General features: G+C 41.6%; 1 protein-coding gene across 3 annotated transcripts in view; it reads left to right on the top strand.

The window, feature by feature from the left end:
* Positions 1–23,738, top strand: part of ATP8A1 (ATPase phospholipid transporting 8A1) — a 268,024-nt gene that overhangs the window by 137,311 nt on the left and 106,975 nt on the right. For all 3 annotated transcript variants that reach the window (XM_023224492.2, XM_023224493.2, XM_023224494.2), the window contains 2 exons: positions 10,980–11,064; positions 13,173–13,312. In XM_023224492.2, coding sequence (XP_023080260.1) covers positions 10,980–11,064; positions 13,173–13,312 — 225 coding nt within the window. The remainder of the gene's footprint in view (positions 1–10,979; positions 11,065–13,172; positions 13,313–23,738) is intronic.

The following is a 23,738-nucleotide window of genomic DNA, read 5'->3' on the forward strand; positions in this document are numbered from 1 at the left end:
CATCAATATATTGAATAAGGTGAGAAGCAGAGGGGAGGAAATAAAGTAAATCTTAAGAAAGAGCTTGGCTGAAGTAATGAGGGCTGTCTCTGAAGCCTTGCGGCAGTACAGTTCAGGTAAGCTGCTGGGACTGATGGGTGTCAAGGTCAGTCCAGGTAAAAGCAAAGAGAGGCTGGGATGAGGGGTGTAGGGGAACAGTGAAAAAAGCATCTTTAAGATCAAGAATGGAATAGTGTGTGGTGGAGGAAGGTATTGAGGACAAAAGAGTGTATGGGTTGGGCACCACAGGGTGGACAGGCAGAACAATTTGGTTGATAAGGCACAGATCCTGAACTAACCTGTAAGACTTGTCCAGTTTTTGAACAGGTAAAACGAGAGAATTGTAAGGAGAGTTTATAGGTTTTAGAAGCCTATGCTGTAGCAGGCAAGTGATAACAGGCTTTAATCCCCTTAAAGCTGTTGTGGAATGGGATACTGGCATTGAGCAGAACAAGGGTGATTAGGTTTTAATGGGATAGTAATGGGCATGTGATCGATTGCCAGGGAGGAAGTGAAGGTGTCCCATACTTGTGGGTTAAGGTGGGGGGATACAAGAGGAAGACGCGAGGGAGGCTTTGGGTTGGGAAGAAGGGTGGCAATGAGATGTGGCTGTAGTCCAGGAATAATCAGGGAAGCAGATAATTTGGTTAAAATGTCTCAGCCTAATAAGGGAACTGGGCAGGTGGGGATAACTAAAAAAAGAGTGCATAAAAGAATGTTGTCCTAGTTGGCACCAGAGTGGGGAAGTTTTAAGGGGTTTTGAAGCTTGGTCGTCAATACCCACAACAGTTATGGGGGCAAGAGAAACAGGCCCTTGAAGGTCATGTGGAGTGGGTAGCCCTGTATCACTTAAACAGGGGATGGACTTGCCCTCCACTGTGAGAGTTACCCAAAGCTCGGTGTCCGTGATGGTCCAGGGGGCTTCCAAAGCGATCAGGCAGGGTCAGTCTTCAACTGCTAAGCCAAGGAGATCTGGGAAGGAGTCAGCCAAGGAACGTTGGGTTTGGGCTCCAGGGGCTTTAGGAGCGGCGGCCATGTGAGTCAGACAGTCCAGCCTCCAGTGGGGGCCCGCACAGAGAGGGCATGGCTTAGGAGGAATCCCAGGCTGCGGGCATTCTGAGACCCAGTGGCCAGGCTTTTGGCATTTGCAGCAAGGTGCATGAAGATGTTTTGAAGGAGCCCTGGCTTGGATGTTCTGAAGTTTTTGTATGCTGGAGACATAGTTGTGGGTTGTCTTACAGCAGAGGCAAGTAGCTGTAACTCAGAAGTGCATTGCTCTCTGGCTACCTCCTCTCTATTGTATACCTTGAAAAGGTGAGGTTGATGAATTCCTATTGTGGGGTTTGAGAGCTGGATTCCAATTTTTGAAGCTTTTTTCTAATGTCAGGAGCTGACTGTGTGATAAAATGCATATTAAGAATAAGGTGGCCTTCTGGCCCCTCTGGGTCTAGGGCGGTAAAGCATCTAAGGGTTGTTGCCAAATGTGCCGTGAACTGGGCTGGGTTTTTATATTTGATTAAAAAGAGCCTAAATGCTAACTGATTTGGGAGAGGTGAGATAAAGAAAAAAGGAGCATTAACCTTGACTATGCCTTTAGCTCCTATCACCTCTTTAAGAGGAAATTGTTGGGCAGGTTGGGGAGGGCTAGTCACAGAATGAAACTGTAAGCCAGACCGGGTGTGAGGAGGGGAGGTGATAGAAAGATTATAGGGTGGGGGAGCAGAGGCTGAGGAAGAATTGGGACCTGGCTCAGCCTGGCAAGGAGCAGCCTAGGGAGAAGGGGAGAGGTCAGATGAGTCCGTAGAAAAGAAGGATTCAAAGGACTCAGAGCTTGGGGTGGAGACTGAAGGAATAGACAGAAGAGAAAGAAGAAAGATTTGGGATGAGTCGCATTGGGAGGAGAGACTAGGGAGGGACCAATGTGTAGCAGAATGCCTGGACGTCAGGCACCTCAGACCAGTTGCCCATTTTTTGACAAAAATTATTTAGATCTTGTAGGATAGACAAATCAAAAGTGCCGTTCTCTGGCCTCTTGGAACTACTGTCAAGTTTGTATTGGGGCCAAGCGGTATTGCAGAAGAAAATTAGGCAGTTAAGTTTTAGGTCAGGTGTGAGTTGATAAGGTTTTAAGTTATCCAGAACACAGCCTAAGGAACAAGAAGGGGGAATGGAGGGTGGAAGGTTGCCCATAGTGAAGGAGGTAAGCTTAAAGAGAAAGGTAGAGACACAGAGAAGGCAGGTGGGGAGCAGCCAAAGCAGGCATCCCCGCAATTGACTTGCCACCAAGGGAATGTGAGTGAATGACCAAGGCAGACATCCCTGCAGTGATCAGACACCAATGTAATGTGGGTGAATAATCAGGCAGGTGTCCCCGCAGTGATCAAACACCAAGGGAAGGCTGTCTTCCCGAGTCCGTGACCAGCACCGGAGTTTTGGGTCCATGGATAAAATGTGTCTCCTTTGTCTCTGCTAGAGAGGAAAAAGAACTGGAATTGGAAGGACAGGGAGATTGAAGGGTAGCGAGAGAGACTGGAGAAGAGTGAAAAGACTGCTTACGTGATTTGAAATTGGTGAGATATTCCTTGGGCTGGTTGGTCTGCGGACCCAAGGTCATAGGAGGATCTCCTCATGGAGTGAGGGCAAGGACAGGGGACCAGTCTCCCAGAGGAGTCCTCCTGTCCCGGATCTTCGGCACCAAATGTCATGCGCATATGTGTGAAGAGAGTGCACCAAACAGGCTTTGTGTGAGCAACAAGGCTATTTATTTCACCTGGATGCAGGCGGGCTGAGTCCGAAAAAGGAGTCAGCAGCGGATGGTGGGATTATCATTAGTTCTTATAGGTTTGGGATAGATGTACAAAGTACATTCTTAAGGGCAGGGGAGAATATTAGGAAGTACCTTCTTAAGGGCGGGGCAGAATATATCGTCTCAGTTAGGGTGGGGCAGGAATAAATCACAATGGTAGAATGTCATCAGTTAAGGCTATTTTCACTTCTTTTGTGGATCTTCAGTTGCTTCAGGCCATCTGGATGTATATGTGCAGGTCACAGGGGATATGATGGCTTAGCTTGGGCTCAGAGGCCTGACAGTTCACAATATGAGTCTCCACGCTGCTTCATCCATCTGAGTGGGAGTTGCAAGTTAGTCCTGCCTCCTATCCGCCGTTTTCAGCCTTGGTATTTTGATAGGGATTGCATTGAATCTATAGATTGCTTTGGGCAATATGCTCATTTTAGTGATATTATTCCAGTCCAGTGGGGCATGGGATGTTTTCCATTTTTTTGTGTGTCACCTTCAATTTCTTTTTTTTTTTTTTTTTTGAGATGGAGTTTGTCGCCCAGTCTGGAGTGCAGTGGCACGATCTCGGCTCACGACAACCTTCACCTTCTGAGTTCAAGTAATTCTTCTGCCTCAGCCTCCTGAGTAGCTAGGATTACAGTCACCCGCCATCATGCCCAGCTAATTTTTTGTATTTTTTATAGAGACAGGGTCTCACCCTGTTGGCCAGGCTGGTCTTGAACTTCTGACCTCAGGTGATCAGCCCGCGTCGGCCTCCCAATGTGCTGGGATTACAGGCGTGAGTCATCACATCTGGCCTTCAATTTCTTATACCAGTGTTTTGTTTTTCTTATAGAGATCTTTCACCTCCTTGGTTAAATTTATTCCTATGTATTTGTGTGTGTGTGTGCGTGTGTATTTTTTTGAGACAAGATCTCACTCTGCTGCCCAGACTGGAGTGCAGTGATATGATCATGGCTCACTGCAGCCTTGACTTCCTGTGTTCACACAATCCTCCCACATCATACTCCCGAGTAACTGGGACTACAAGCATGCATGACCACACCTGACTAACTTTTTTGTATTTTTTGTAGAGGTGGGGTTTTGCCTTGTTGCTCAGGCAGGTCTTGAACGCCCACCTCAGCCTCCCAGAGTGCTAGGATTACAGGCCTGAGCCAACGCACCTGGCCCAGGTGTTTTATGACTGTTGTAAATGGGATTGGCTTTTTTCTTTCTCATCTAGATATTATTGGTATAGAGAAGTGCTACTGATTTTTGTACATTGATTTTGTATCCTGCAACTTTACTGAATTCGTTTATCAAAATCTAAGTTTTTTGGTAGAGTCTTCAGGTTTTTGCAGATATAAGATCATGTCATCAGCAAAGAGGAACAATTTGACTTCCCTCTTTTCCAATTTGTATTCCTTTTATTTATTCCTCTTGCTGATTACTCTGGCCTCGACTTCTAGTACTGTTTTGAATAGCTGTGATGAAAGAGGGCTTCCTTATCTTGTTCCAGTTCTTGGAGGAAAGCTTTCAGCTTTTCCCCATTCAGTATGATGTTAGCTGGGGAATTGGTGAGGAAATACTTACGACAGTTACAGTCCTTGTTTCTGCAGCTGGTCATGTAGTCATAACTGGTATTGATGACTGCCTTCTTCTGCTACCCATTCTGTATTCCCTTTGCCTTCAGCAAACACCTCAGCAAGTTGTGGGGTTTTTCCTGGTGGAGTGACATAAACCTTCATTCCTAAAGGATCTGGACCATTTGTAGTCCTGCCTGCATTGGGCTGTTGTAGTTTCCCATTGATCCCATTAATCACAGGGTGCGGTAATACTAAGAGACGCCCTAATGGATCTCCTGTATTCCATGCATACTCTTCCCTACTTCTGTTATGGAGCAGTAGACTGATTTCATCTTGGTAGTCTGGGTCAGTCACCCCAGCCAACACTGTAACTCCCTTCTCAGCCTGTTGACTTAAAGGTAGGAGGAGCCCAAAGTGTCCAGGTGGTAATCTTAACTTCCAGTTTAATTGAATCATTGTTGTGTCTCCTGATGACAGTGTTTCTCCCTCTGGAACTAAGACCTCTAGGCCAGCAGAACGTAGTGTCGCAGGAAAAGGAAGCAAATATGTTGCTAGTGGATCACTAGGGGTGATAGTGAGTGGTGCCACTTCCACTTCCACCCCTTGATTCCTGGACCCCTGACTCCTGACTATGGGAGAAACAGTACCATGTATTGGACGCTGATTCAGAGCATACACAGCCTTCTGGAGAACTTTGCTGCAGCCCTGCAAAATGTTGTCACCTAGTTGGCATTGTAATTGTGACTCAAAAGGCCATTCCACCGTTCTATCAATCCAGCTACTTCAGGATGATGGAAACATGGTAAGACCAGTGAGTTCCATGAGCATGAGCCCACTGCCACACTTCTGTAGCTGTAAGGTGAGTGCCTTGGTCAGAGGCAGTGCTGTGTGGAATACTGTGACGGTGGATGCATGAGCCCACTGCCACACTTCTTTAGCTATAAGGTGAGTGCCTTGGTCAGAGGCAGTACTGTGTGGAAGACCGTGAGTCCACAGATGGTAGTCTTGGCAGAAGCACTGCGTGCAGGATAAGCAAACCCATATCAAGAGTAAATGTCTATTCCAGTGAGGACAAACCTCTGCCCTTTCCATGATGCAACAATCTGCCACCAGGTGGCTGGCTGATCACCCCAAAGAATGATGCCATATCAAGGGCTCAGTGTTGGTTTCTGCGGCTGGCAAATTGGGCTCAGCAGCGGCCGTAGCTAGGTCAGCCTTGGTGAGTAGAAGTTCATGTTGCTGAGCCCATGCATAACCTCCACCCCTGCCACCATGGCCACTTTGTTCATGGGCCCATTGGGTGATGACAGGGGTGGCTGGGGAAAGAGGCCAAGTGGTGTCCACAGAACAGTTCATCCTATTCACTTGATTCTTAAAATCTTCCTCTGCTGAGGTCACCCACTGGTGAGCACTCACATGGGATACAAATGTCTTCACAGCTTTTGACCACTCAGAGAGGTCCATCTGCGTACTTCTTCCCCAGATTTCTTTGTAACCAATTTTCTAGTCATGCTTCTTCCACGTCCCTGACCATCCAGCCAAACCATTGGCTACAGCCCATGAATCAGTATATAATCGCACATCTGGTCATTTTTCCTTCCATGCAAAGTGCACAACCAGGTGCACTGCTTGAAGTGCTGCCCACTGGGAAGATTTCCCTTCACCGCTGTCCTTCAGGGATGTTCTAGAAAGGGACTGTCATGCTGCAGCTGTCCAATTTTGGGTAGTGCCTGCATATTGTACAGAACCGTCTGTGAACCAGGCCCTAGTCTTCTCTTCCTCTGTCAACTGATCATAGGGGAAACTCCCCATGAGGCCATTGGTGCAGGCTGGGGGAGAGAAGACAGAGTGGGAGGAGTGGAGACCATGGGCATTTGAGCCACTTCCTCACGTAACTTACTTGTGCATTCAGGACCTGATCAAGCCTCATCACATATATACCACTTCAATTTGATGATGCAATGCTGCTGTGCACAGCCCACTTCATGGCTATATGGGTCAGAAAGCACCCAGTTCATGATAGGCAGTTCAGATCGCATCATGACTTGATGACCCATGGTCAAATGTTCAGTTTCCACCAAAGCCCAGTAACAAGCCCCAAGAGCTGTCTTTCAAAAGGAGAGTAGTTACCTGCAGATTATGGCAGGGCCTTGCTCCAAAATCCAAGATGCCTCCGCTGTGATTCACCTATGGGGGCCTGCCAAAGGCTCCAAACAGCATCCTCATCTGCCACTGACACCTCAAACACCATTGGATCCGCTGGGTCATATGGGCCAAGTGGCAGAGCAGCTCATACAGGACCTGTCTCCTGTTCTGGACCCCACTCAAAACTGGCAGCCTTTTGGGTCACTTGATAAGTGGGCCAGAGTAACACACCCAAATAAGGACTGTGATGCCTCTAAAATCCAAATAAGCCGAGTAGGCATTGTGCCTTTCATTGTAGGAGGGGCCAAATGCAACAACTTATCCTTCACCTTAGAAGGAATATCTCTCAACAATCCCCACACCACTGGACCCCTAGAAATTTTACTGAGGTAGAGGGTCCCTTAATTTTAGTCAGGTTTATTTCCCATCCTCTGGCATGCAAATGTCTCACCAGTAAGTCCAGTGTGTTTGCTACATCCTGCTCACTGGATGCAATCAGTATGTCATCAGTGTGATGGACCAGTGTGTTATCTTGTGGAAATGAAAAGCCATCAACGGCTTTCTGAATAAGATCATGACACAAAACCAGAGGGTTGATATACTCCTGAGTTAGAACAGTAAAGGTATATTGAAGGCAAATTGCTTGGTGGGCCTTATGGGCAGGGGTGAAGAAAAAGGAATTTGCCAAGTCAGTGGCTGCATACCAGGTGCAAGGAGATGTGTTAATTTGCTCGAGCAATGAAACCACATCTGGTACAGCAGCTGCAGTTGGAGTCACCACTTGGTTAAGCTCGTGGTAATTCATGGATCATTCCCCAAAGATCCATCGGTCTTCTGCACAGGCCAAATGGGAGAGTTGAATGGGGGTGGTGGGAATCACCACCCATTCGTCTTTCAAGTCCTTGATGGTGGCACTAATCTCTGCAGTCCCTCCAGGGATATGATACCATTTTTGATTTACTATTTTTCTAGGTAGAGGCAGCTCTAATGGCTTCCATTTGGTCTTTCCCACCATAATAGCACTCACTCTACCAGTCAGGGAGCCAGTGTGGGGATTCTGCTAGCTGCCAAGTATGTCTATGCCAATTGTGAATTCTGGCACCAGGGAAATGACCACAGGATAAGCCTGGAGACCCACTGGACTCACTCTAAGTCGGAGCTGAGCTAAAACTCCAGTAATTACCTGACCTCCATAAGCCCCTACTTTTAACTGGAGGACCACAGTGACATTTTGGGTCCCCTGGAATCATCATCAGCTCAGAGCCAGTGTCCAGTAGTCCCCAAAATGTCTGATCATTTCCCTTTCCCCAATGCACAGTTACCCTGGTAAAAGGCCGGAGGTCTCTTTGGGGAAGGATGGGAGAAAGATTAACAGCATAAATTGTCGGTACTACAGTGGGGTCCTTTTTCAAGGGGACCCAGCCTCCCCTTCATTCAGGGGGTTCTGGGTCTGTAAACTGGCTCAAGTTTGGAAATTGATTGAGGGGCTGTGATTCTCGGTTTTTGTAATTCAAATTAGTCTTTTATCCATTCGACCTAGAAGTTTTCTGCTTATATAAATTTGAAAACTCAGGCAATTCTTTTTTAGTGTAGCGCATCTACTCATGAGTCACCCTCTCATCCTCACCTCCAGGGCCCCGCTGGGACTTGAGTCTAGTTATAGTCTGGAAGCAAACAGGGGTGTTGGGGGTGGCTCCTGAAGAGAATCCACATCATCTTGCCTGGCAACTGCCTCGGGGGAGGACATCATTGTTACCGCAGGCAGCACAGGGTTTATCTCCTCAGACAGAGGTGGAAAGGCTGATGGCAGCATGGTTCAGAGAGGGGATGTTGCCACTCCTGGGTATGGGGAAGCTGTTACTTCTGGCAAAAAAAGGTTCATCAGAGTTTACAAATTCAGCGTCCGCAGCTTCATCAGGGTCCTCTCACGTGTCCCTGCAGGATCCCATTCTTTTCCAATCAATGCCCTCACTTTAACAGTAGACAACTGTAGAGGCTGTTCATGCATCTTTCCTTGCAGGTCAGCCACTCGCATAATAACAGCTTGTGTCTATTTTTCCACAACTTCAATTCTTTCCCTGCAGGAGATAAGACTCTCACTCAGGGCAATCTTAGCAGATTTGAGACTCAGTATCTGCTTCTGAAGCCGGGAGATAGAATCCCTGAGTTCATCATTTTCTTTCATTACTTTGTCCACTGAAATTAGGAGCAACCAACCAGCTTCATTATGTTCCTTGGTTCTCCACACATGGCCAAAGGTATTATGTATAGAGTCACTAAACTCATTGCCTCTCATGAACGAAGAATCAGGAATGTCAAATGCCTTTATTTTACATAACTCTCCAAACAGTTTACGCCAAAGACTATCAGTGTTCTGCATACTACTAGAAGTAGAGTCCTTAGCATTTTGGGGTCTAATCATATTAAGCAGCCAGAAACCCCAAAACCAATGAAAGAACTCCATCTTAATATTCTGTTCCTCTAGAACCACTCTTGGTACCAAAATCTGTATTAGGGTTCTCTAGAGGTACAGAACTAATAGAATAAATACATATATATAAAGGGGAGTTTATTAAGCATTAACTCACACAATCACAAGGTCCCACAATAGGCCGTGGGACCTGCAGGCTGAGGAGCAAGGAGAGCCTGTCCGAGTTCCAAAACTGAAGAACTTGGAGTCCGATGTTCCAGGGCAGGAAACATCAAGCACAGGAGAGAGATGTAGGCTGGGAGGCTAGGCCAGTCTTGCCATTTCATGTTTTTCTGCCTGCTTTATATTCGCTGGCAGGTGACTAGATTTTACCCACCCAGATTAAGGGTGGGTCTGCATTCCCAAGCCCACTGACTCAAATGTTAATTTCCTTTGGTAACACCCTCACAGACACACCACATCCTTCAATCCAATCAAGATGACACTCAGTATTAACCATCACAATGTTTATTCATTTTTCAAGTGTAGGCATGGCCAGCTGATTGCGATTGTCGTTTTAGAAACGTACTATACATTTAAGGCAGAAGGCCACATCTTTCTTCTGCTTTTTCTCAACACTATAAAGAAGCTATAAAATTAATTTGTCCCATTCTAAACGTCAACTTTTTCCACTAGAACGTTTGGATACACTGCATAATTTAATCCTTTTAACTATATTACTTATCACTTTTGTTTTCATGATTTTAATGTTTTCAAATATTAGTTTTCGAGTGGATTGTATTAACATCATTGAAAATATTATTTTAAAATTTAATTCTTCTTAAAAGAAGAATTTACAAATTATTCTTCTCATTCTCAGAAAGGAGCCATGAGGAGAAGCTATCATTTCCTTTTGCTTTGCCCCCCTTCCCATTCCATCACTGAAAAAATGAAAAGAAATTCATAATTGCAGCTTGGAATACTCCATCTGTTCTGAGGTCACTAAGTTCTGTTTCTCTCAAGGGTTCTAAATCATAGTCCATTAGTCTGCTTCCAAATATCAGCCCTGAGACTGGAGACCCCAAAATGGGTAATACCACTGAGAGAGTAATTGCAGATAAATGATTTATTTTTTCCTGGTCTAATAAAACCATGAAGGTTGAATACGAAAATTCTTACAGCACTAAACCAAAGCTGCATAATAACTAAAGGAATAATAGGCAATTTTTAAAAGAGCAAAAACTAGAGAAGCATAAGTGGTACATGAAGTTAAAGCTGAAAAGAACTTTAAACATAATCGGGTAACCAAATTTTACAGATTAAGTAAATTGAGTCTTAAAGCTAAAGTGATACAATCAGAAATATATGGCTATTTAAGGCATTTCGAGATTTGTCCAAGGTTCTCCCCACAATACCCACTGGCCCTTTCAGTGGATTTAGTCCTGTATTTCTTAAAGTTTGTTCTTCTGTGAGCACTAGTCCCATAAACATGCTCTAAACCCTAAAAAGTTCTGTGGTTCAACGGGTTTGGGGCACATATCATGTAGCCCCTTCAAGATCCACTGTGCACACTGGCATTTTAAAGTCTCCAAGGATTGTTACAGCAAGACAAGCTCTATTGCTTTGCTCAGTCCAGTGTTTCCCAAACTTACTTGAGTTCTGGACCGTTCTTCCTTGCAGCACCTATGAACACCTATGAAGGTGTTCTGGAAAACCTTCTAGGTTGGGGTAGATCTTGCAGCATGTGGAAGGTAAGTGAAGTGTAGAATATGAGATATGAACATGGGAATAACTACAATTTTATTCAGAAAGGAAAGATGAAGATGCAAGACTAGAGACTTTTTCCTTAATGTCACTAGGGAAATAGTATTATTAGACAAAAATATCTTGTTCTTTAAAATGAATGCTAAAAGAGATTGGTGGTTGTTACACTGATTTCCTTCTACTGTTGTTACCGACATCAACTTTATTAAACTCAGAATGCTTAATTAAGTCATTTTACCCTCTGTTTGTTTTCCAGGACACTGTAATTTATGATCGACTGGCAGAGACATCAAAATACAAAGAAATTACCCTAAAACATTTAGAGCAGTTTGCTACAGAAGGTAAGTGTAATTCGGCAATAAAGCGTGATTAAAATAAAAGGAAATCATATATTTCAACTCAAGACTTTCTATGAAAAACTTATGTAGCTATTAAAATTGTTATTCAGTGTATTGCAACTCAAGACTTTTTTAGAGAGCCCCTACCACAAGCCAGGCTCTGTGTGAAGCCTGAGAATCCAAAATAAGATAATCAAGCTTCGCCCTGTCTCTCTGTCCTCCTGAAATATATTATGTGCAAGGCAAAGCAGTACCTAGTCTAGAGAGAGGATCTAGGTTAGATGAAAGGCAGCAAGGGTTGTTAAACATGAGAGTCAGTTACTACAAGAATTTGTAGAGTCTTACCTCATACTTGACAATGGTAGTTATAGCTGAATCTAAATCTCCAGTCTCAATTTTCACTCCTATCTGTTTCAGCTGGAACTGTTGCCAGTGGCACCAAACTGACCTCATCAAATACTTTTTTTCCTGTTAATTCAGGCAGAGAAAAGATAGGAATGCTTTTTAAAACACTAGGCAAAAACAAACAAACAAAAAGATGGCTTTTGAAAAACCTCTGTATGGTTCTTCAAACTGTAAAAGCATGGAAACATATATTCATAGAATTCAGATTCCTTAAGGCCCAGCCTCAGACCTTGGCAGATACAACCTACCCAGCATACAATACAGATTCTTTTTGTTTTGGAGGAGAACTGAGGACATCTTTCTCCTCTCTGGATGTGATGTTAAAGATACTCCACTCTTAGATTTTAATGGTTTGGCCCACACCTGCACCCTATTCTTTCTGGCCCTGGGCTGGATGACACTTCTCCCCCTGACTACCCTCCAGTACGTTTTCCAGCCAAGTTTCCAAGAAGAAAAACATGTCCTAAGATGGCCCCATGATTTGAGTTCCACTCTCAGTGATCTGGCAATAGACCACCCTTTCTTGGAAGGTAGAGTTCTCTGGGAACTTTGTATGTTCCTTGCTTCTTACTTCTGACGTGTTCCCTTAGACACATTTTGTCTTGAGATCACTAAGCTTAGTATCTGGTCCTAGTCATTCTAAGAATTAAATGACCTGGAGTGAGGGCAGTGTCTTCTTGCGAACCTAAATAACTGCTTCCTGGCGTAGCTGACAAGCGCTTTGGCTTCTCCTTTCTTCCAATCCATCTACATTTTTCTGGCTGAGAGAGATGTGAGTTATGAAATTGGCAGGCACCAGGCACAGGGGCAGGTCACTTTAAATATCAGCTTTGATTGTTTTCCAGGGTGTATCTGCTGGCAGTTCTTTTTTGCCACTATCCCTCAACTACACTTAGACTTTTAAACTACAGATTTATGGTGACAAAGGATAGTAATAAATGCAGTCATATATCCTAGTAAGAGGAAGGTGGCTTTCCCAGTAGACCCCACCGGGGTCTCTCTTCCTTCGTAAACATCTGTGAGGCCACTATAAGAAGTCAGCCACTATGCTTGGTACTGAATTACTCTGAAGAACTCTGGGTCCCTGCTTTCCAAGTGCTTTAATAGAGGAGACACACAAGAAAAACTCTAAAACATTGTCACTCATCCCATAGGAGTGTTTCTGCCTTTGGCATCTGGGTGAGAGGAGGGTACATCAAAGAGATGATTTTCAGATCTGAGTCTTAAACTACTTGCAAGGCAGACAATGGGCAGTCATTGGGAAAAGCAGAATGGAGAAAAAGTTACCAGCATGTGCAAAGACCCCTGTGTGTGGGAAGTGAATTGCAGGAAATGAGAGTGAAGGCACCTGATGAAACATGTATAAACCGTACTTTGGGGCTTAAATTTTTGTCCTGGGGAAAAATTGGAAGATTCAAAGCAAAAGAATTGCTTGATAAGATTAGGATTTTAGAAATGCCACACTAGGCATGGAAGATGGATTAAAGGGTTGGGAATTAGAAGCAGGGTACCAATTTTAAAGACCAGGGGAACATTAATCTACAATTTATACTAAGTTTTTGTCATAATTTAATTGGACTTCAGCATATTGTTTGTATGGAATCCCTTTTTTCAAAATGAGACTTTGTGAAATAAAAACAGAAACCTCAGACTTCTGAACAAAATTTTCTTTGATGTGTTGGGGTGATGTATGCTACCTTTTTCAGGGTTAAGAACTTTATGTTTTGCTGTGGCTGAGATTTCAGAGAGTGACTTTCAGGAGTGGCGAGCAGTCTATCAGCGAGCATCTACATCCGTGCAGAACAGGCTGCTCAAACTCGAAGAGAGCTACGAGTTGATTGAAAAGGTACGTGGATGATTCTGTTGATCGTACAGGGGGTTTGGTTTCCAGAGAGTTTCGATCTTTATTCAAGGAACCAATGGAATAAAAGTCAAAATATCTTTTGACATACCATTCACTACTGAATACCCTCTCATCATCTAAGCATTAACAAATCTTAATATGTGTTAAAATGTTGCTGAGAAGTCTTTGGGGTTAGATATTATTTTGTATAGATCTTCACCCTTTTCACAATTTTGGATCAAGGTTTGGCCAGTCTAGCAATCTCCTTGCCAACGTATTTCAGTTTCTGGATCTCTGAGGATATGGAACATGCCCCCACATACACTCACACATTGTGTACATGACATGTGTACTTTGAGTTAATAATATAATATGCAATACAATGTAAAATAGTACTGTAATCACACAGCTTGCATAGCTGATAATAATATATGAGAGAGTAATCCAGTGCTTACACTTGCCCAGTCATTGTGACAAACATACGCCTGTATTATTTCTGTGACAGCAGTAAATGTTCTCGTTTTACAGATAAGGAAACCAAGGCTATTAAGCCAGAAAGTGATGGATACATTTTGATTGATACTGTATAAATAGCAAGAATCTTGCTTCCTTAATTAGGAAAACATTTTTGTGTAGCACTTGCTGTCTGCCAGGTGCTGTTCATAGCACTTTCATCTATTAATCTCGTCAGTCCTCACAACATCCCTTTCAGATGCTAATTATTCCTATCTTATAGATGAAGAATCCAAGGTAACAGAGAGATTAAGTAATTTGGCTGAGAGTACACAGCTCCTAATAGGGGGAGCCAGAATCCTCACTCTTCCTCCAATATTCATCCTCTGAATCACTCAAGTGTCTTCATTCTAACCTCTAGCTTGCCACTAGATAACTCTTCAATAGCACTCATGTTTGTGTTGCATAGAATCAAACTAGCCTGTCTGCTGCAGTTTACTTGATCTTTTCTCCAGGTAAGTAAAGACTGATAACTTTGTTCTTCTTTCCTCTCTATCAAACTGTGTACTTCCTTGTGCCTCTGTCTTGAGAAGTAGCTAGTGTTACCAGTACCTCCCTGGACTATTTTCCCCCTCTGCTCCTCACCTCCCTTCCCTTTATGTAGTATGGGGATACCATGTTCTAGCTGCAGATGGTTTTCTTTATTCCACAAGGTCGCCATATGCAACTCGAGATATTGGTCTCCTGTCTCCTCAGCAGATTGTCACTTTTTATGGAAGGTGATTGTTTCTCATATAGCCTTTATATTTTGTAAGGGGAAGATCCCTAAATATAAATATAAGCTCACATATATCATACCTGTATATATAGAGATAGATATGTAGATATATCTAGATATCTCCTCCTTATATTTGAACTTAACTTTTTATTCTGCTTATTTATAAGAAGACATGCAATAGCATGTGTGGTGTCTTCTAGGATGATACTCCCACCCTAAATTTTATAGGTGTACACACACCAGGGGGCTTGTTATCAATTGACTTATTTCAATGTCTCTCTCGCCTATCTTCCCCCCTCCTCCCCTCCCCCCTCCTCCCCTCCCCCCTCCTCCCCTCCCCACTCCCTCCCTCCACCTTCTCTCTCTCCACTTCCTAACATATTTATATATGATCATGTCTTTGGGGTATTTATGTAGTGAAATAAAATAATCTGAAGCCATAATCATAATCTCTTTTAATCTGCCTAGCTAAAGTCATATATCTTAAAGCATTAGTGCTATTGATTTTTAATCTTTGCTTCCCTTACTCTTTTAAGAATTAAAAAAAAAAAAGAAAACCAGTTGGAAATGATTTTTTTCCTGTCTCTGAATGTAAGGCAGCCTTGCCTTCCATCCTCATGAGACAGAATTAATATGTAATAAGTCAGAATAAAAAATATATATTTGAAAATGGATTCTAAACATATTTCGTTGTTTCCACTTGAAGCACAACTTCAGTTCTAGAGTTGAATGTTTAATGTACCTAATATCCTTACTCTCTGGATGTCCTAGAGTTTTTTATAGATTAAATATTCTAGGTTTAACAGTTATGTTTCTTGTTCTTTTAATAACTGATTAAAAGCCTTGCAACCTCCAGCTTTTAACTGAAATAGATGTTCAACGTTTTCCCAGCAGATGGCGATCGTGAGCTACATTAAAATTTAAGTTGACAGGCAATCCATTAAAAGTGGGGGGGGGTGTATACACATATACGCACACATCTATATATGTGTCTATATGCATCTATATAAACTACGTATAGTTTACAGATGACAGAAACCTCCTTTATGACTGCTTTTTACCTAAAATACATGACAACGGGAATTCATAACTAATTTGTCTTTACTTCATAGTAAGCCATGCCTCTATTGTTGAAAATCTAAGATCCAGAAAGATTAAGAGATTGGGTCATTTACTCAGCCAGCCTACTCCAAATGAAGGCTAATTCTGTGTCCATCTCTACTCCTGAAACCGGAGCTTCATTTGGTGATCCATTTAAATAACTTTCATCAAGCAGTTCATGTTTACATGCTCATTACAGGCTAATGAGGCTATGGCCCTCTGGGTACCACAGTCTGAGCAAATTCCCCAAATGAAGAAATCTTGAGGAACCCAGCAAGGTGACCCACAAATTTGATCCGAAGGAAGCTTTTGGAGAGGTGGTAACTTTTGAAATGGGCCTCCAAGGATTATTTTACCAGTTAGAGGAGAGCAGACATCTTTTTAGGGAAAAAGAATAGACAAAATAGACCAGATGTGATGGCTCACACCTGTAATCCCAGTATTCTGGGAGGCCAAGGTGGGAGGATCATTGAGCCCAGGAGTTTGAGACCAGCCTGGGCAAACACAGGGGGAGACGCTCTCTCTACAAATAATTTTTAAAAATTAGCTGGATGTGGTAGCATGCACCTGTGGTCCCAGCTACTCAGGAGGCTGAGGCAGGGAGAATTGCCTGAGCCCGGGAGGCTAAGGCTGCAGTGAGCTGTGAAAGTACCACTGCACTCCAGCCTTGGTGACAGAGTGAGACCTTGTCTCAAGGTTAAAAAAAAGTAATAATAAAATTTAAAAAAAAAAAGATAAAATAACACAGGGACCTTTGTGACCAAGCTGTTTTTCTGAAGTGTTTCCATTAACTGCAATCATAGGAGGACTGTAGGATTTTTAATATAGAGAGCCAGAGTTATATCACTTCTTTCTTGGTCTCAGATTCTATTCTTTGTTAAAATCAGCCGGGATGAGTGTTCAGAAGTTGTGATTTACTGCCATTAAAACCACCTAGTGAGGCAAGTTTCAGCATGTCAGACCACAGATTCTTCCAGCATGTTACCCTGGCTTTAAATTGAGCAAATACAGTCCTAGGGTTCATCCATTGTCTTCTTCCTTATCTACTTTAACTGAGACATGCTGTTTATGTAACCTATTTTTTATGTGATTGGAATCCATTTTTATGTAGACCATAATATTGGTCTTAGCATGTCATTATTGGACTTAGCATGTCAGACAGTGAATTTTTAAACTGTGAGGGTCATTTTCACATTTTTTTTTTTTTAGAACAGAATTTTCCAAACAAACTGCCTGAATCATAATATATATAATTGACGAAAGCAGGGCTGCTTTGGCTGGAATGGAAGAGTAGAGAGGAGATCCAAACTGGCTTTCCCCTCGGCCTCTACCTTGCCCTCATGGATGCTCCAGGCGGGGCTTGTTGCGACTCTGAGGATCCACTAAGCACAGTTTGAAAACTATATATTACATTTGTATGTGGACTTTTTAGAAAACGAATTCCTCAAAAGATCAGAACATCATTGTGCCCATATGCAAACTGTTTTTGAACATATTTGAATTGATATGTCATTGCCACATTAATGGTAGTATTACATTCACAACATTCAAAATATAAAAGATTTGTAAAGTTTTTCCTAAAATAATATTTTAGTACAAAATAAGAGGAAATGTTACAATAGGATTAAGGTTGTACTTTTAAACCCTGCTGTCTCCCTCTTGTCCCTCCGACGTTTGTTCAAACCGGTAATTCAGTTTTTAAGATTAAGTTAAATCCTTATTCCTTTGGGTACTGTAACTCGTAGCATAAGCTGAAAAAAATATCCAAAGAGACCAAAAATATACAAGAAGGCATTTGTCCTTTGGTTGTGATGCTTAGTTACTCAGGTATGTTACTACCCAGCACAATGAGTGCTAGAATGTGCTGCCTTCACTCTCAGGGCACACTACGGGAAGGAGGATATGGAAAGTTTGAAAAAGACCACCGGGTATTGTTATACCTATTGACGGTCATCATGAGATGAGAGGATTGGGGACTTTTAAATCTATCTATAAAATATAATTATCAGCTCTGTTCCAAAACTGTACTGTTTGAGCTCCAGTACTTGCATTCATATGGTAAGCTTTTCAGGATATTTCTGAAAATTGTAACGCTGAGAGTTGTTTCACCACTCAGTTGCCGACACAGCTTTTTCCTTTGTTTTTTCTTTTGCTGTTACTAAATAAATCAAGAGGTGACATTGATTACTAGGAAGGCCTAACTTGTTCAGGAATAAGAAAGCTCACATGGTTAAAATGCAGATGGGACTATCATATTGGATACTTCAGTTGTCTGGACCCACTTTGCTAAGGAGAATTGCAGGTTCACAATGGGTATCGTGGACAGTAACACCTCTTAGTCTCTTTTCGTCACCACTTAGGAGAATTTACAGTAGTCTTATTCTTTCAGACAACAAACTTGACCTGTTTTATCTCACCCTCATTCTTTTGAAAGGTAGTCAACATATTTGGACTCATAATTTTAGATTGGGAAACCACTTATAGTGTCAGCCTATATTTTTTAAATCAGATTTTTTTTTTTTTTTTTTTTGAAATGGAGTCTCGCTGTGTCTCCAGGCTAGTATATAGTGTCGGCTCACTGCAACCTCTGCCTCCTGAATTCAAGCGATTCTCCTGCCTCAGCCTCCTGAATAGCTGGGACTACAGGCTCCCGCCACTATGCCTAGCCAAATTTTTGTATTTTTAGTAGAGACGGGGTTTCACCATGTTGGCCAGGATGGTCTCGATCTCCTGACCTCGTGATCCACCCACCTCAGCCTCCCAAAGTGCTGGGATTACAGGGCTAAGCCACCATGCCTGGTCTAAATCAGATTTTTTAAATTAAATTAAAATTTTGTATTTTCTCAAGAAGAATTGTAAATAACGGAATAATTATGAAGTTTTATGTTTCATTGGCAGGGGTTTCTCTGATATTTCTCACGTTTGATCTGTCACTTTAATATATCAGGAGCCAGGGTGATATCACTTCTTTCTGGTCTGAGCTTCTATTCTTTATTAAAATTTATTTACTTTTATTCTAACTTATTTCTAAGACATATAAATTATGTTTTGTCTCGTATTCATACTATGCTACTAGATTCCTTTGAAAATTAGTAGTACAGAAGTCTGATCTTTCTTCCTTATTTTATAATTAAACCATTGTTTGAAATATGAAGGCGTGCCTTTGTGGAATACATAATTTTTTGAAAATGTTTAATATTTATTTGCTTCAATAGAAAAATGCAATTATGTCTTTAGTACTGCATAGATTACCTACTAATAATTTCTGTGTTTCTGAAAGCAAATCATTTATCTTGAGCATTACAGAAAACAGTGTAAGCTATATAATACCTGCCTAGATTCATCACTGATTAAAGCAGATTTCCCTGGTGATAAGATTTTGCTTTTTCTCTTATTATGATGCATGGATTTGGAAACTTTTTAAATGGAAACTTATCCAATGCTTTCATCTGTTCAAGTTTTTCTGAAATAGGTTATGGGTTAGAGGATCATTTCTGAGCTGAAGAGTAAACTCAGAACACTGTAATTCTGTTGTCAAGCCTTTTTTGATCAGGTAGCAGTGTTGTGTTTTATGTGCATTTTGTAGTTTGTGATTGATGTATGTCATCCACTAGATGGAAGTTTCACGAAAGCAGGGACTGTGTTTATCATATTTATCACTGTGTCTCCAGCGCTTGACTGACTAGCCTATGTTAACCACTCAATAAATATTTGATGACTAAATGAATTATTCATTTAAATAATTAATTCAGAAGTTGGAGCTTAATAAGTGCTTGCTTAATGAAAGCCTGCCCCCTATTAACAAATCTAGTTCATGCTTTCCACGCATTGAAGGCACTGGTATCAAATGTGCTATCACTAAGGATTAATTTAGGGGTATGTTAGAAAAGAAGCCAAGACTTTTACAGAAGGCATTCTTTAGAAAGTTAGACTCGTTCATTTATAAAACCTGTCTTCAAAGTTGCTTAATGTATAAATGTGAGAAAATCATGGGTTGGAAAGATTCAGCAACAAATATCTGAGCACCGCTGCGTGGCAGGCTCTGTTCTAGGCTCTGGGGCTCAGCAGGGAGAGGATAGAAGAATTTCTGCCTTTTGTTTCAGTGTTGGGAGATAGGTAGTGAATGTGTAAACTAAAACAGCATCGTTCCAGACAGGCTTTAGTGCCCTGGGCACTGAGATAAGGCACTAAGATAGGAACAGTGAGGTAGTGATCCTTTTTTACATTATTTCCTTTACCACTCCTCAAAACGTGGTTGGCATTTGGGGGATGGTTAAAGAGTCCCTTGATGTGGCATAATATAGATCAACCATTACATTCAGTGTGACTAAACAACAATTTAGCGCCCTTTGCAACATATGGCAACATAATGGTTTAGAGGATTCCTAGAGAAATATAAAACTTAATGGAAAACAGGACTTTTCTTGAGCATTCATGACTGCGAAGTTCACAGTAACTTCTGTATTAGAATGGAATGCTTTTTCAGATAAAACTACCACATCTATTCTTAGTAGCTGCACATGTCACTTTCATTTGTGCTAAAAGCGAAATGAAAATTTACATGATGTACAGGTGATTTCATGGTTTAAAATTCCAGTAGTTTCCTGTTCTATTTGCTTAAGAACATTTGTAGTTAGCTCATTTAATAAGACCTGCCACTTTCTGAGCATTTACTCAGCTCCACATCTTCCACTCTTTACCCTGATTATTTAGTGGGAGGGCCTCTAAAATGATACACAACATGATCCATTGGGGTGAGCAAGAAAATGTTAGAACTTCTGTTTGTTTTGTCTCATCTTTTTTAGTTTTTGCATTTTATAATATGCATAATTTATTAATTTTAATAATGTTTTACAAAAATATAACTGTCATAAGTATGTATTCAACATTTTTTCCTAATATACTCAAAAATGTTTGTGATAACTGATGTAATTTCATCTGCAGAACATCCTTATTAAACTAGGTTATTAGGCTTATCTTGCTGTTGTGAAAGTTGATTCTTTGGTAACTTAAGTTACTTACTTGCTGAGGGACCCATATCCAGTGGTTGGCAGAGCAGGGATGCAAATCCCAGTTCTGTCTTCATTCCAGATCCCATGTTAATAATCTGTAAGTTATGTTGCCAACTTGCTTTCGAAGAAAGTAAGAATGTGTACAAAATATTGGAGACTTGAAAAATAAAATGAAATCAATTGTGCAGTTGCATAATCACTAGATCAGCACTCAGGATGGGAAATGGGAGTCACTGGCCTGTTTGGGACTCAACGACGTAGTGAGGCAGCCTCTATGTACTCTATGTGCTGTATTCCATTTTCCTTGAAAATAAGATAGAAATATGTTTTTCATGATTTTCCCTCAACTGGCCATTAGATCTTCTTATTTAAAGTACTTAAGATTTCCTTAGATCTCTAATCACATGCTCCTCCTTTCTGGTATGATAGGTTCCTTCTTATGAATGCTTCGTGGTAGATTTTCCACCCTGGGTATTGCTGTCTTCTCACTCAGATAAGATGGATGTGCTGTTTTTGCAAGTCACACCCAGTCACCTCTCACATCCTGATTGCTGTCAGCTGGGTGTGTGAATTCTGGCCTTATAACTAAGCCCTTGGCTTTGTGAGTTCAAATGTGATTTCTATGGTTTGAAAAGCACCAAGTTAAAATCTATTTCTTGGCCTTAGAAAAATTAACCAGTTGAATGATTTCTCCAGAAGCAGGCAAATGAGCCATTCCAATGGTTTAATGACTTAATGCTGTCAGTCTTAGTACTGTAGACCAGATTAAAGGGAAAGGAAAGAAGGCGTTAGGTCTCTTTAAAACAAGGATGATACCCAGTGGAATGCAGAACACAGGGGAGCCCAGCAGCCTCTGAGAACCAGTGTTGTAGAATGGCTCTGAGAATCCCACAGCACATCCTAATTCCAGAGTTAACGTATTTTAAACCTCAAGAGAATGGTGACTGCAGTGGCCTCTTAATTTATCATGCAGGCTTCTTTTGTCCTAATCCAACCCCAGACAGCTACTAGTGACCTTTCTGAAATGTAAATCTGATCCTGTGTCTCCTTTTCTAAAATTCGCCAGGTGTCCCTTGCCTTTGGGGTTGTCAGCATAACACACAGACCTTTCCATTTCCATTCCCTGCTGGCTTTTCCAGCCTCATCTTCCTCACTGCCACACCTCACTTCGTCTATCATTTCCATACTGACTAAATGGCAACTTCTCAAACATTACATGTCTTTTCATACATCTGTCTTTGTACATGTGATTTCTTCTCATTTGGAATTGCCTCCCTTATCCTTCCCTACCTCTCCCCATTTCTTGGCTAAACCTTAATTCATTGTTTAGGATTTAAAGTCAAGTGTCAACTCATGCATAGATTTTTTTTTTTGAGCCATCCAGACTAAGATGATACCTCATTCCTGTGTTTATCTTTGTACTCACATAAAAGTACATATGTAGCGTATAACATACAATATGTATAACATTTTTTAAGATAGGGTGTAACATATAATGTGATTCTTTCAGGGGAGCACTGTTTCTCTCCGATGATAATCCTGTATTATAGTTTATTGTAGTTTGAAACTGCAAGGAAAAGAAAGAGAATTGGTACCTGAGGGTCTAAGGCCAGGCTAAGGGAAAATGGTAGGAGTTGGACATGGGGATGTCTGTAGTGATCAGAGAAGCTGGACCCAGGTGCAAAGATGGGATGCTCACAAGCATTCTACATCAGGAGTTGCAAACTCCAGCCCAAGCTAAATCCACCCACTGCCTATTTGTAAATAAAGCTTTATTGGAACACAGCTACATCTATTTGTTTACATGTTGTCTTTAACTGTTTTCATGCTACCACAGCAGAATTAAGTAGTTGCAACAGAGAATATATGGGCCTCAAACTCTTAAAATATTCACCATCTGTCCTTTTGCAGAGAAAGCTTGTCAGCCCTGCTCTAGATCAGCAGTTCTCATAGTTAGGTTCTCAGACCAGCAGCTTTGCAACCACTGCATGTTTCCAGGCTTCACCATAGGCCTGTTCAAGTGAGGAATTCTGGACGTAGGGCCCAGCAATCTGTGTTAATAAGCTCTTCGGGTGATTCTGAAAATTAAAGTTTGAAAAGCACCATCTAGATTTCTGGCCCAATGGCTAATTACTTGGGACTTCATGACAACCAGACAGTCAGGGTTTAGGAGAAACACCAGTAAGGCAAGGAGGTACAATTAGGAAACGAGGCAGCCAGGAAGCCAAGGAGTTTCTAACGAAGCTTTCTGAAATAAAAATTTCATGCAGGAAGGAACTCACTATTGTATCCCCGGCACACGTACCTGCCCAGAAGTACCTGCTTAGGGTGTATTTGTGAATGAATGCAGGCATGCATGTGTGCTTGCAAAGGAGCTAATCCCGAAATATGACCCTGAGGCCTGCAGGTAGGAATAGGGAAATAGGTACACCTGACAGGGGTGCCTCAGGACTGAGGCTGAAACCCACCATAGAAATGAAGTATTATTGAAGACCGAGAACAGACACAAAAGTTTAAAAACCTGAAGATTTGAACAAAATTCTAATTTTCATCTAATCTCAGTTTTACATCCCATTTGCTTCCTTGGGTATGTATTAGTTCTTAGTGTTTTGTCCTTACGGTGGTAGCTCAGCTGCGCCTCTAGTTGACCTTAGACAATTACTCCATCTCCACAAAGCTATTAACTGAATTAGTAAGTGTAAAGCACTTAGCCGTGCCTGGTACAATTTTTCTATTTGTGAAATGCTGGTTTCCTCTTCAACATCTTCCTAGTCATAATCTTGTTTCATATGGAAATAAATCTTACTGGTATTTATCCACATTTACTCCAATGGTACAATTTTGTTTAATAATATTACTTTGTCTTTAAGGAAATTTCTGCCAAATAGCCCATGTTGTAATCTGAAGCCTGGGTTGATAAGAGTTTGATTATTATACTTTTCTCATTTAGGAGCACATCACAAACTTTTAAAAAATATGACATCATCTAAGCACTGACATAATGTCTGCTAATATGGGAATAGGTCACTTTGAGGTTCCATTATTTCGCAAAATATACAGGTATTGGGGAAAAACCATAATTTCT

This window comes from Piliocolobus tephrosceles, chromosome 3 (assembly GCF_002776525.5).
Source record: "Piliocolobus tephrosceles isolate RC106 chromosome 3, ASM277652v3, whole genome shotgun sequence".
Lineage (NCBI taxonomy): Eukaryota > Metazoa > Chordata > Mammalia > Primates > Cercopithecidae > Piliocolobus > Piliocolobus tephrosceles.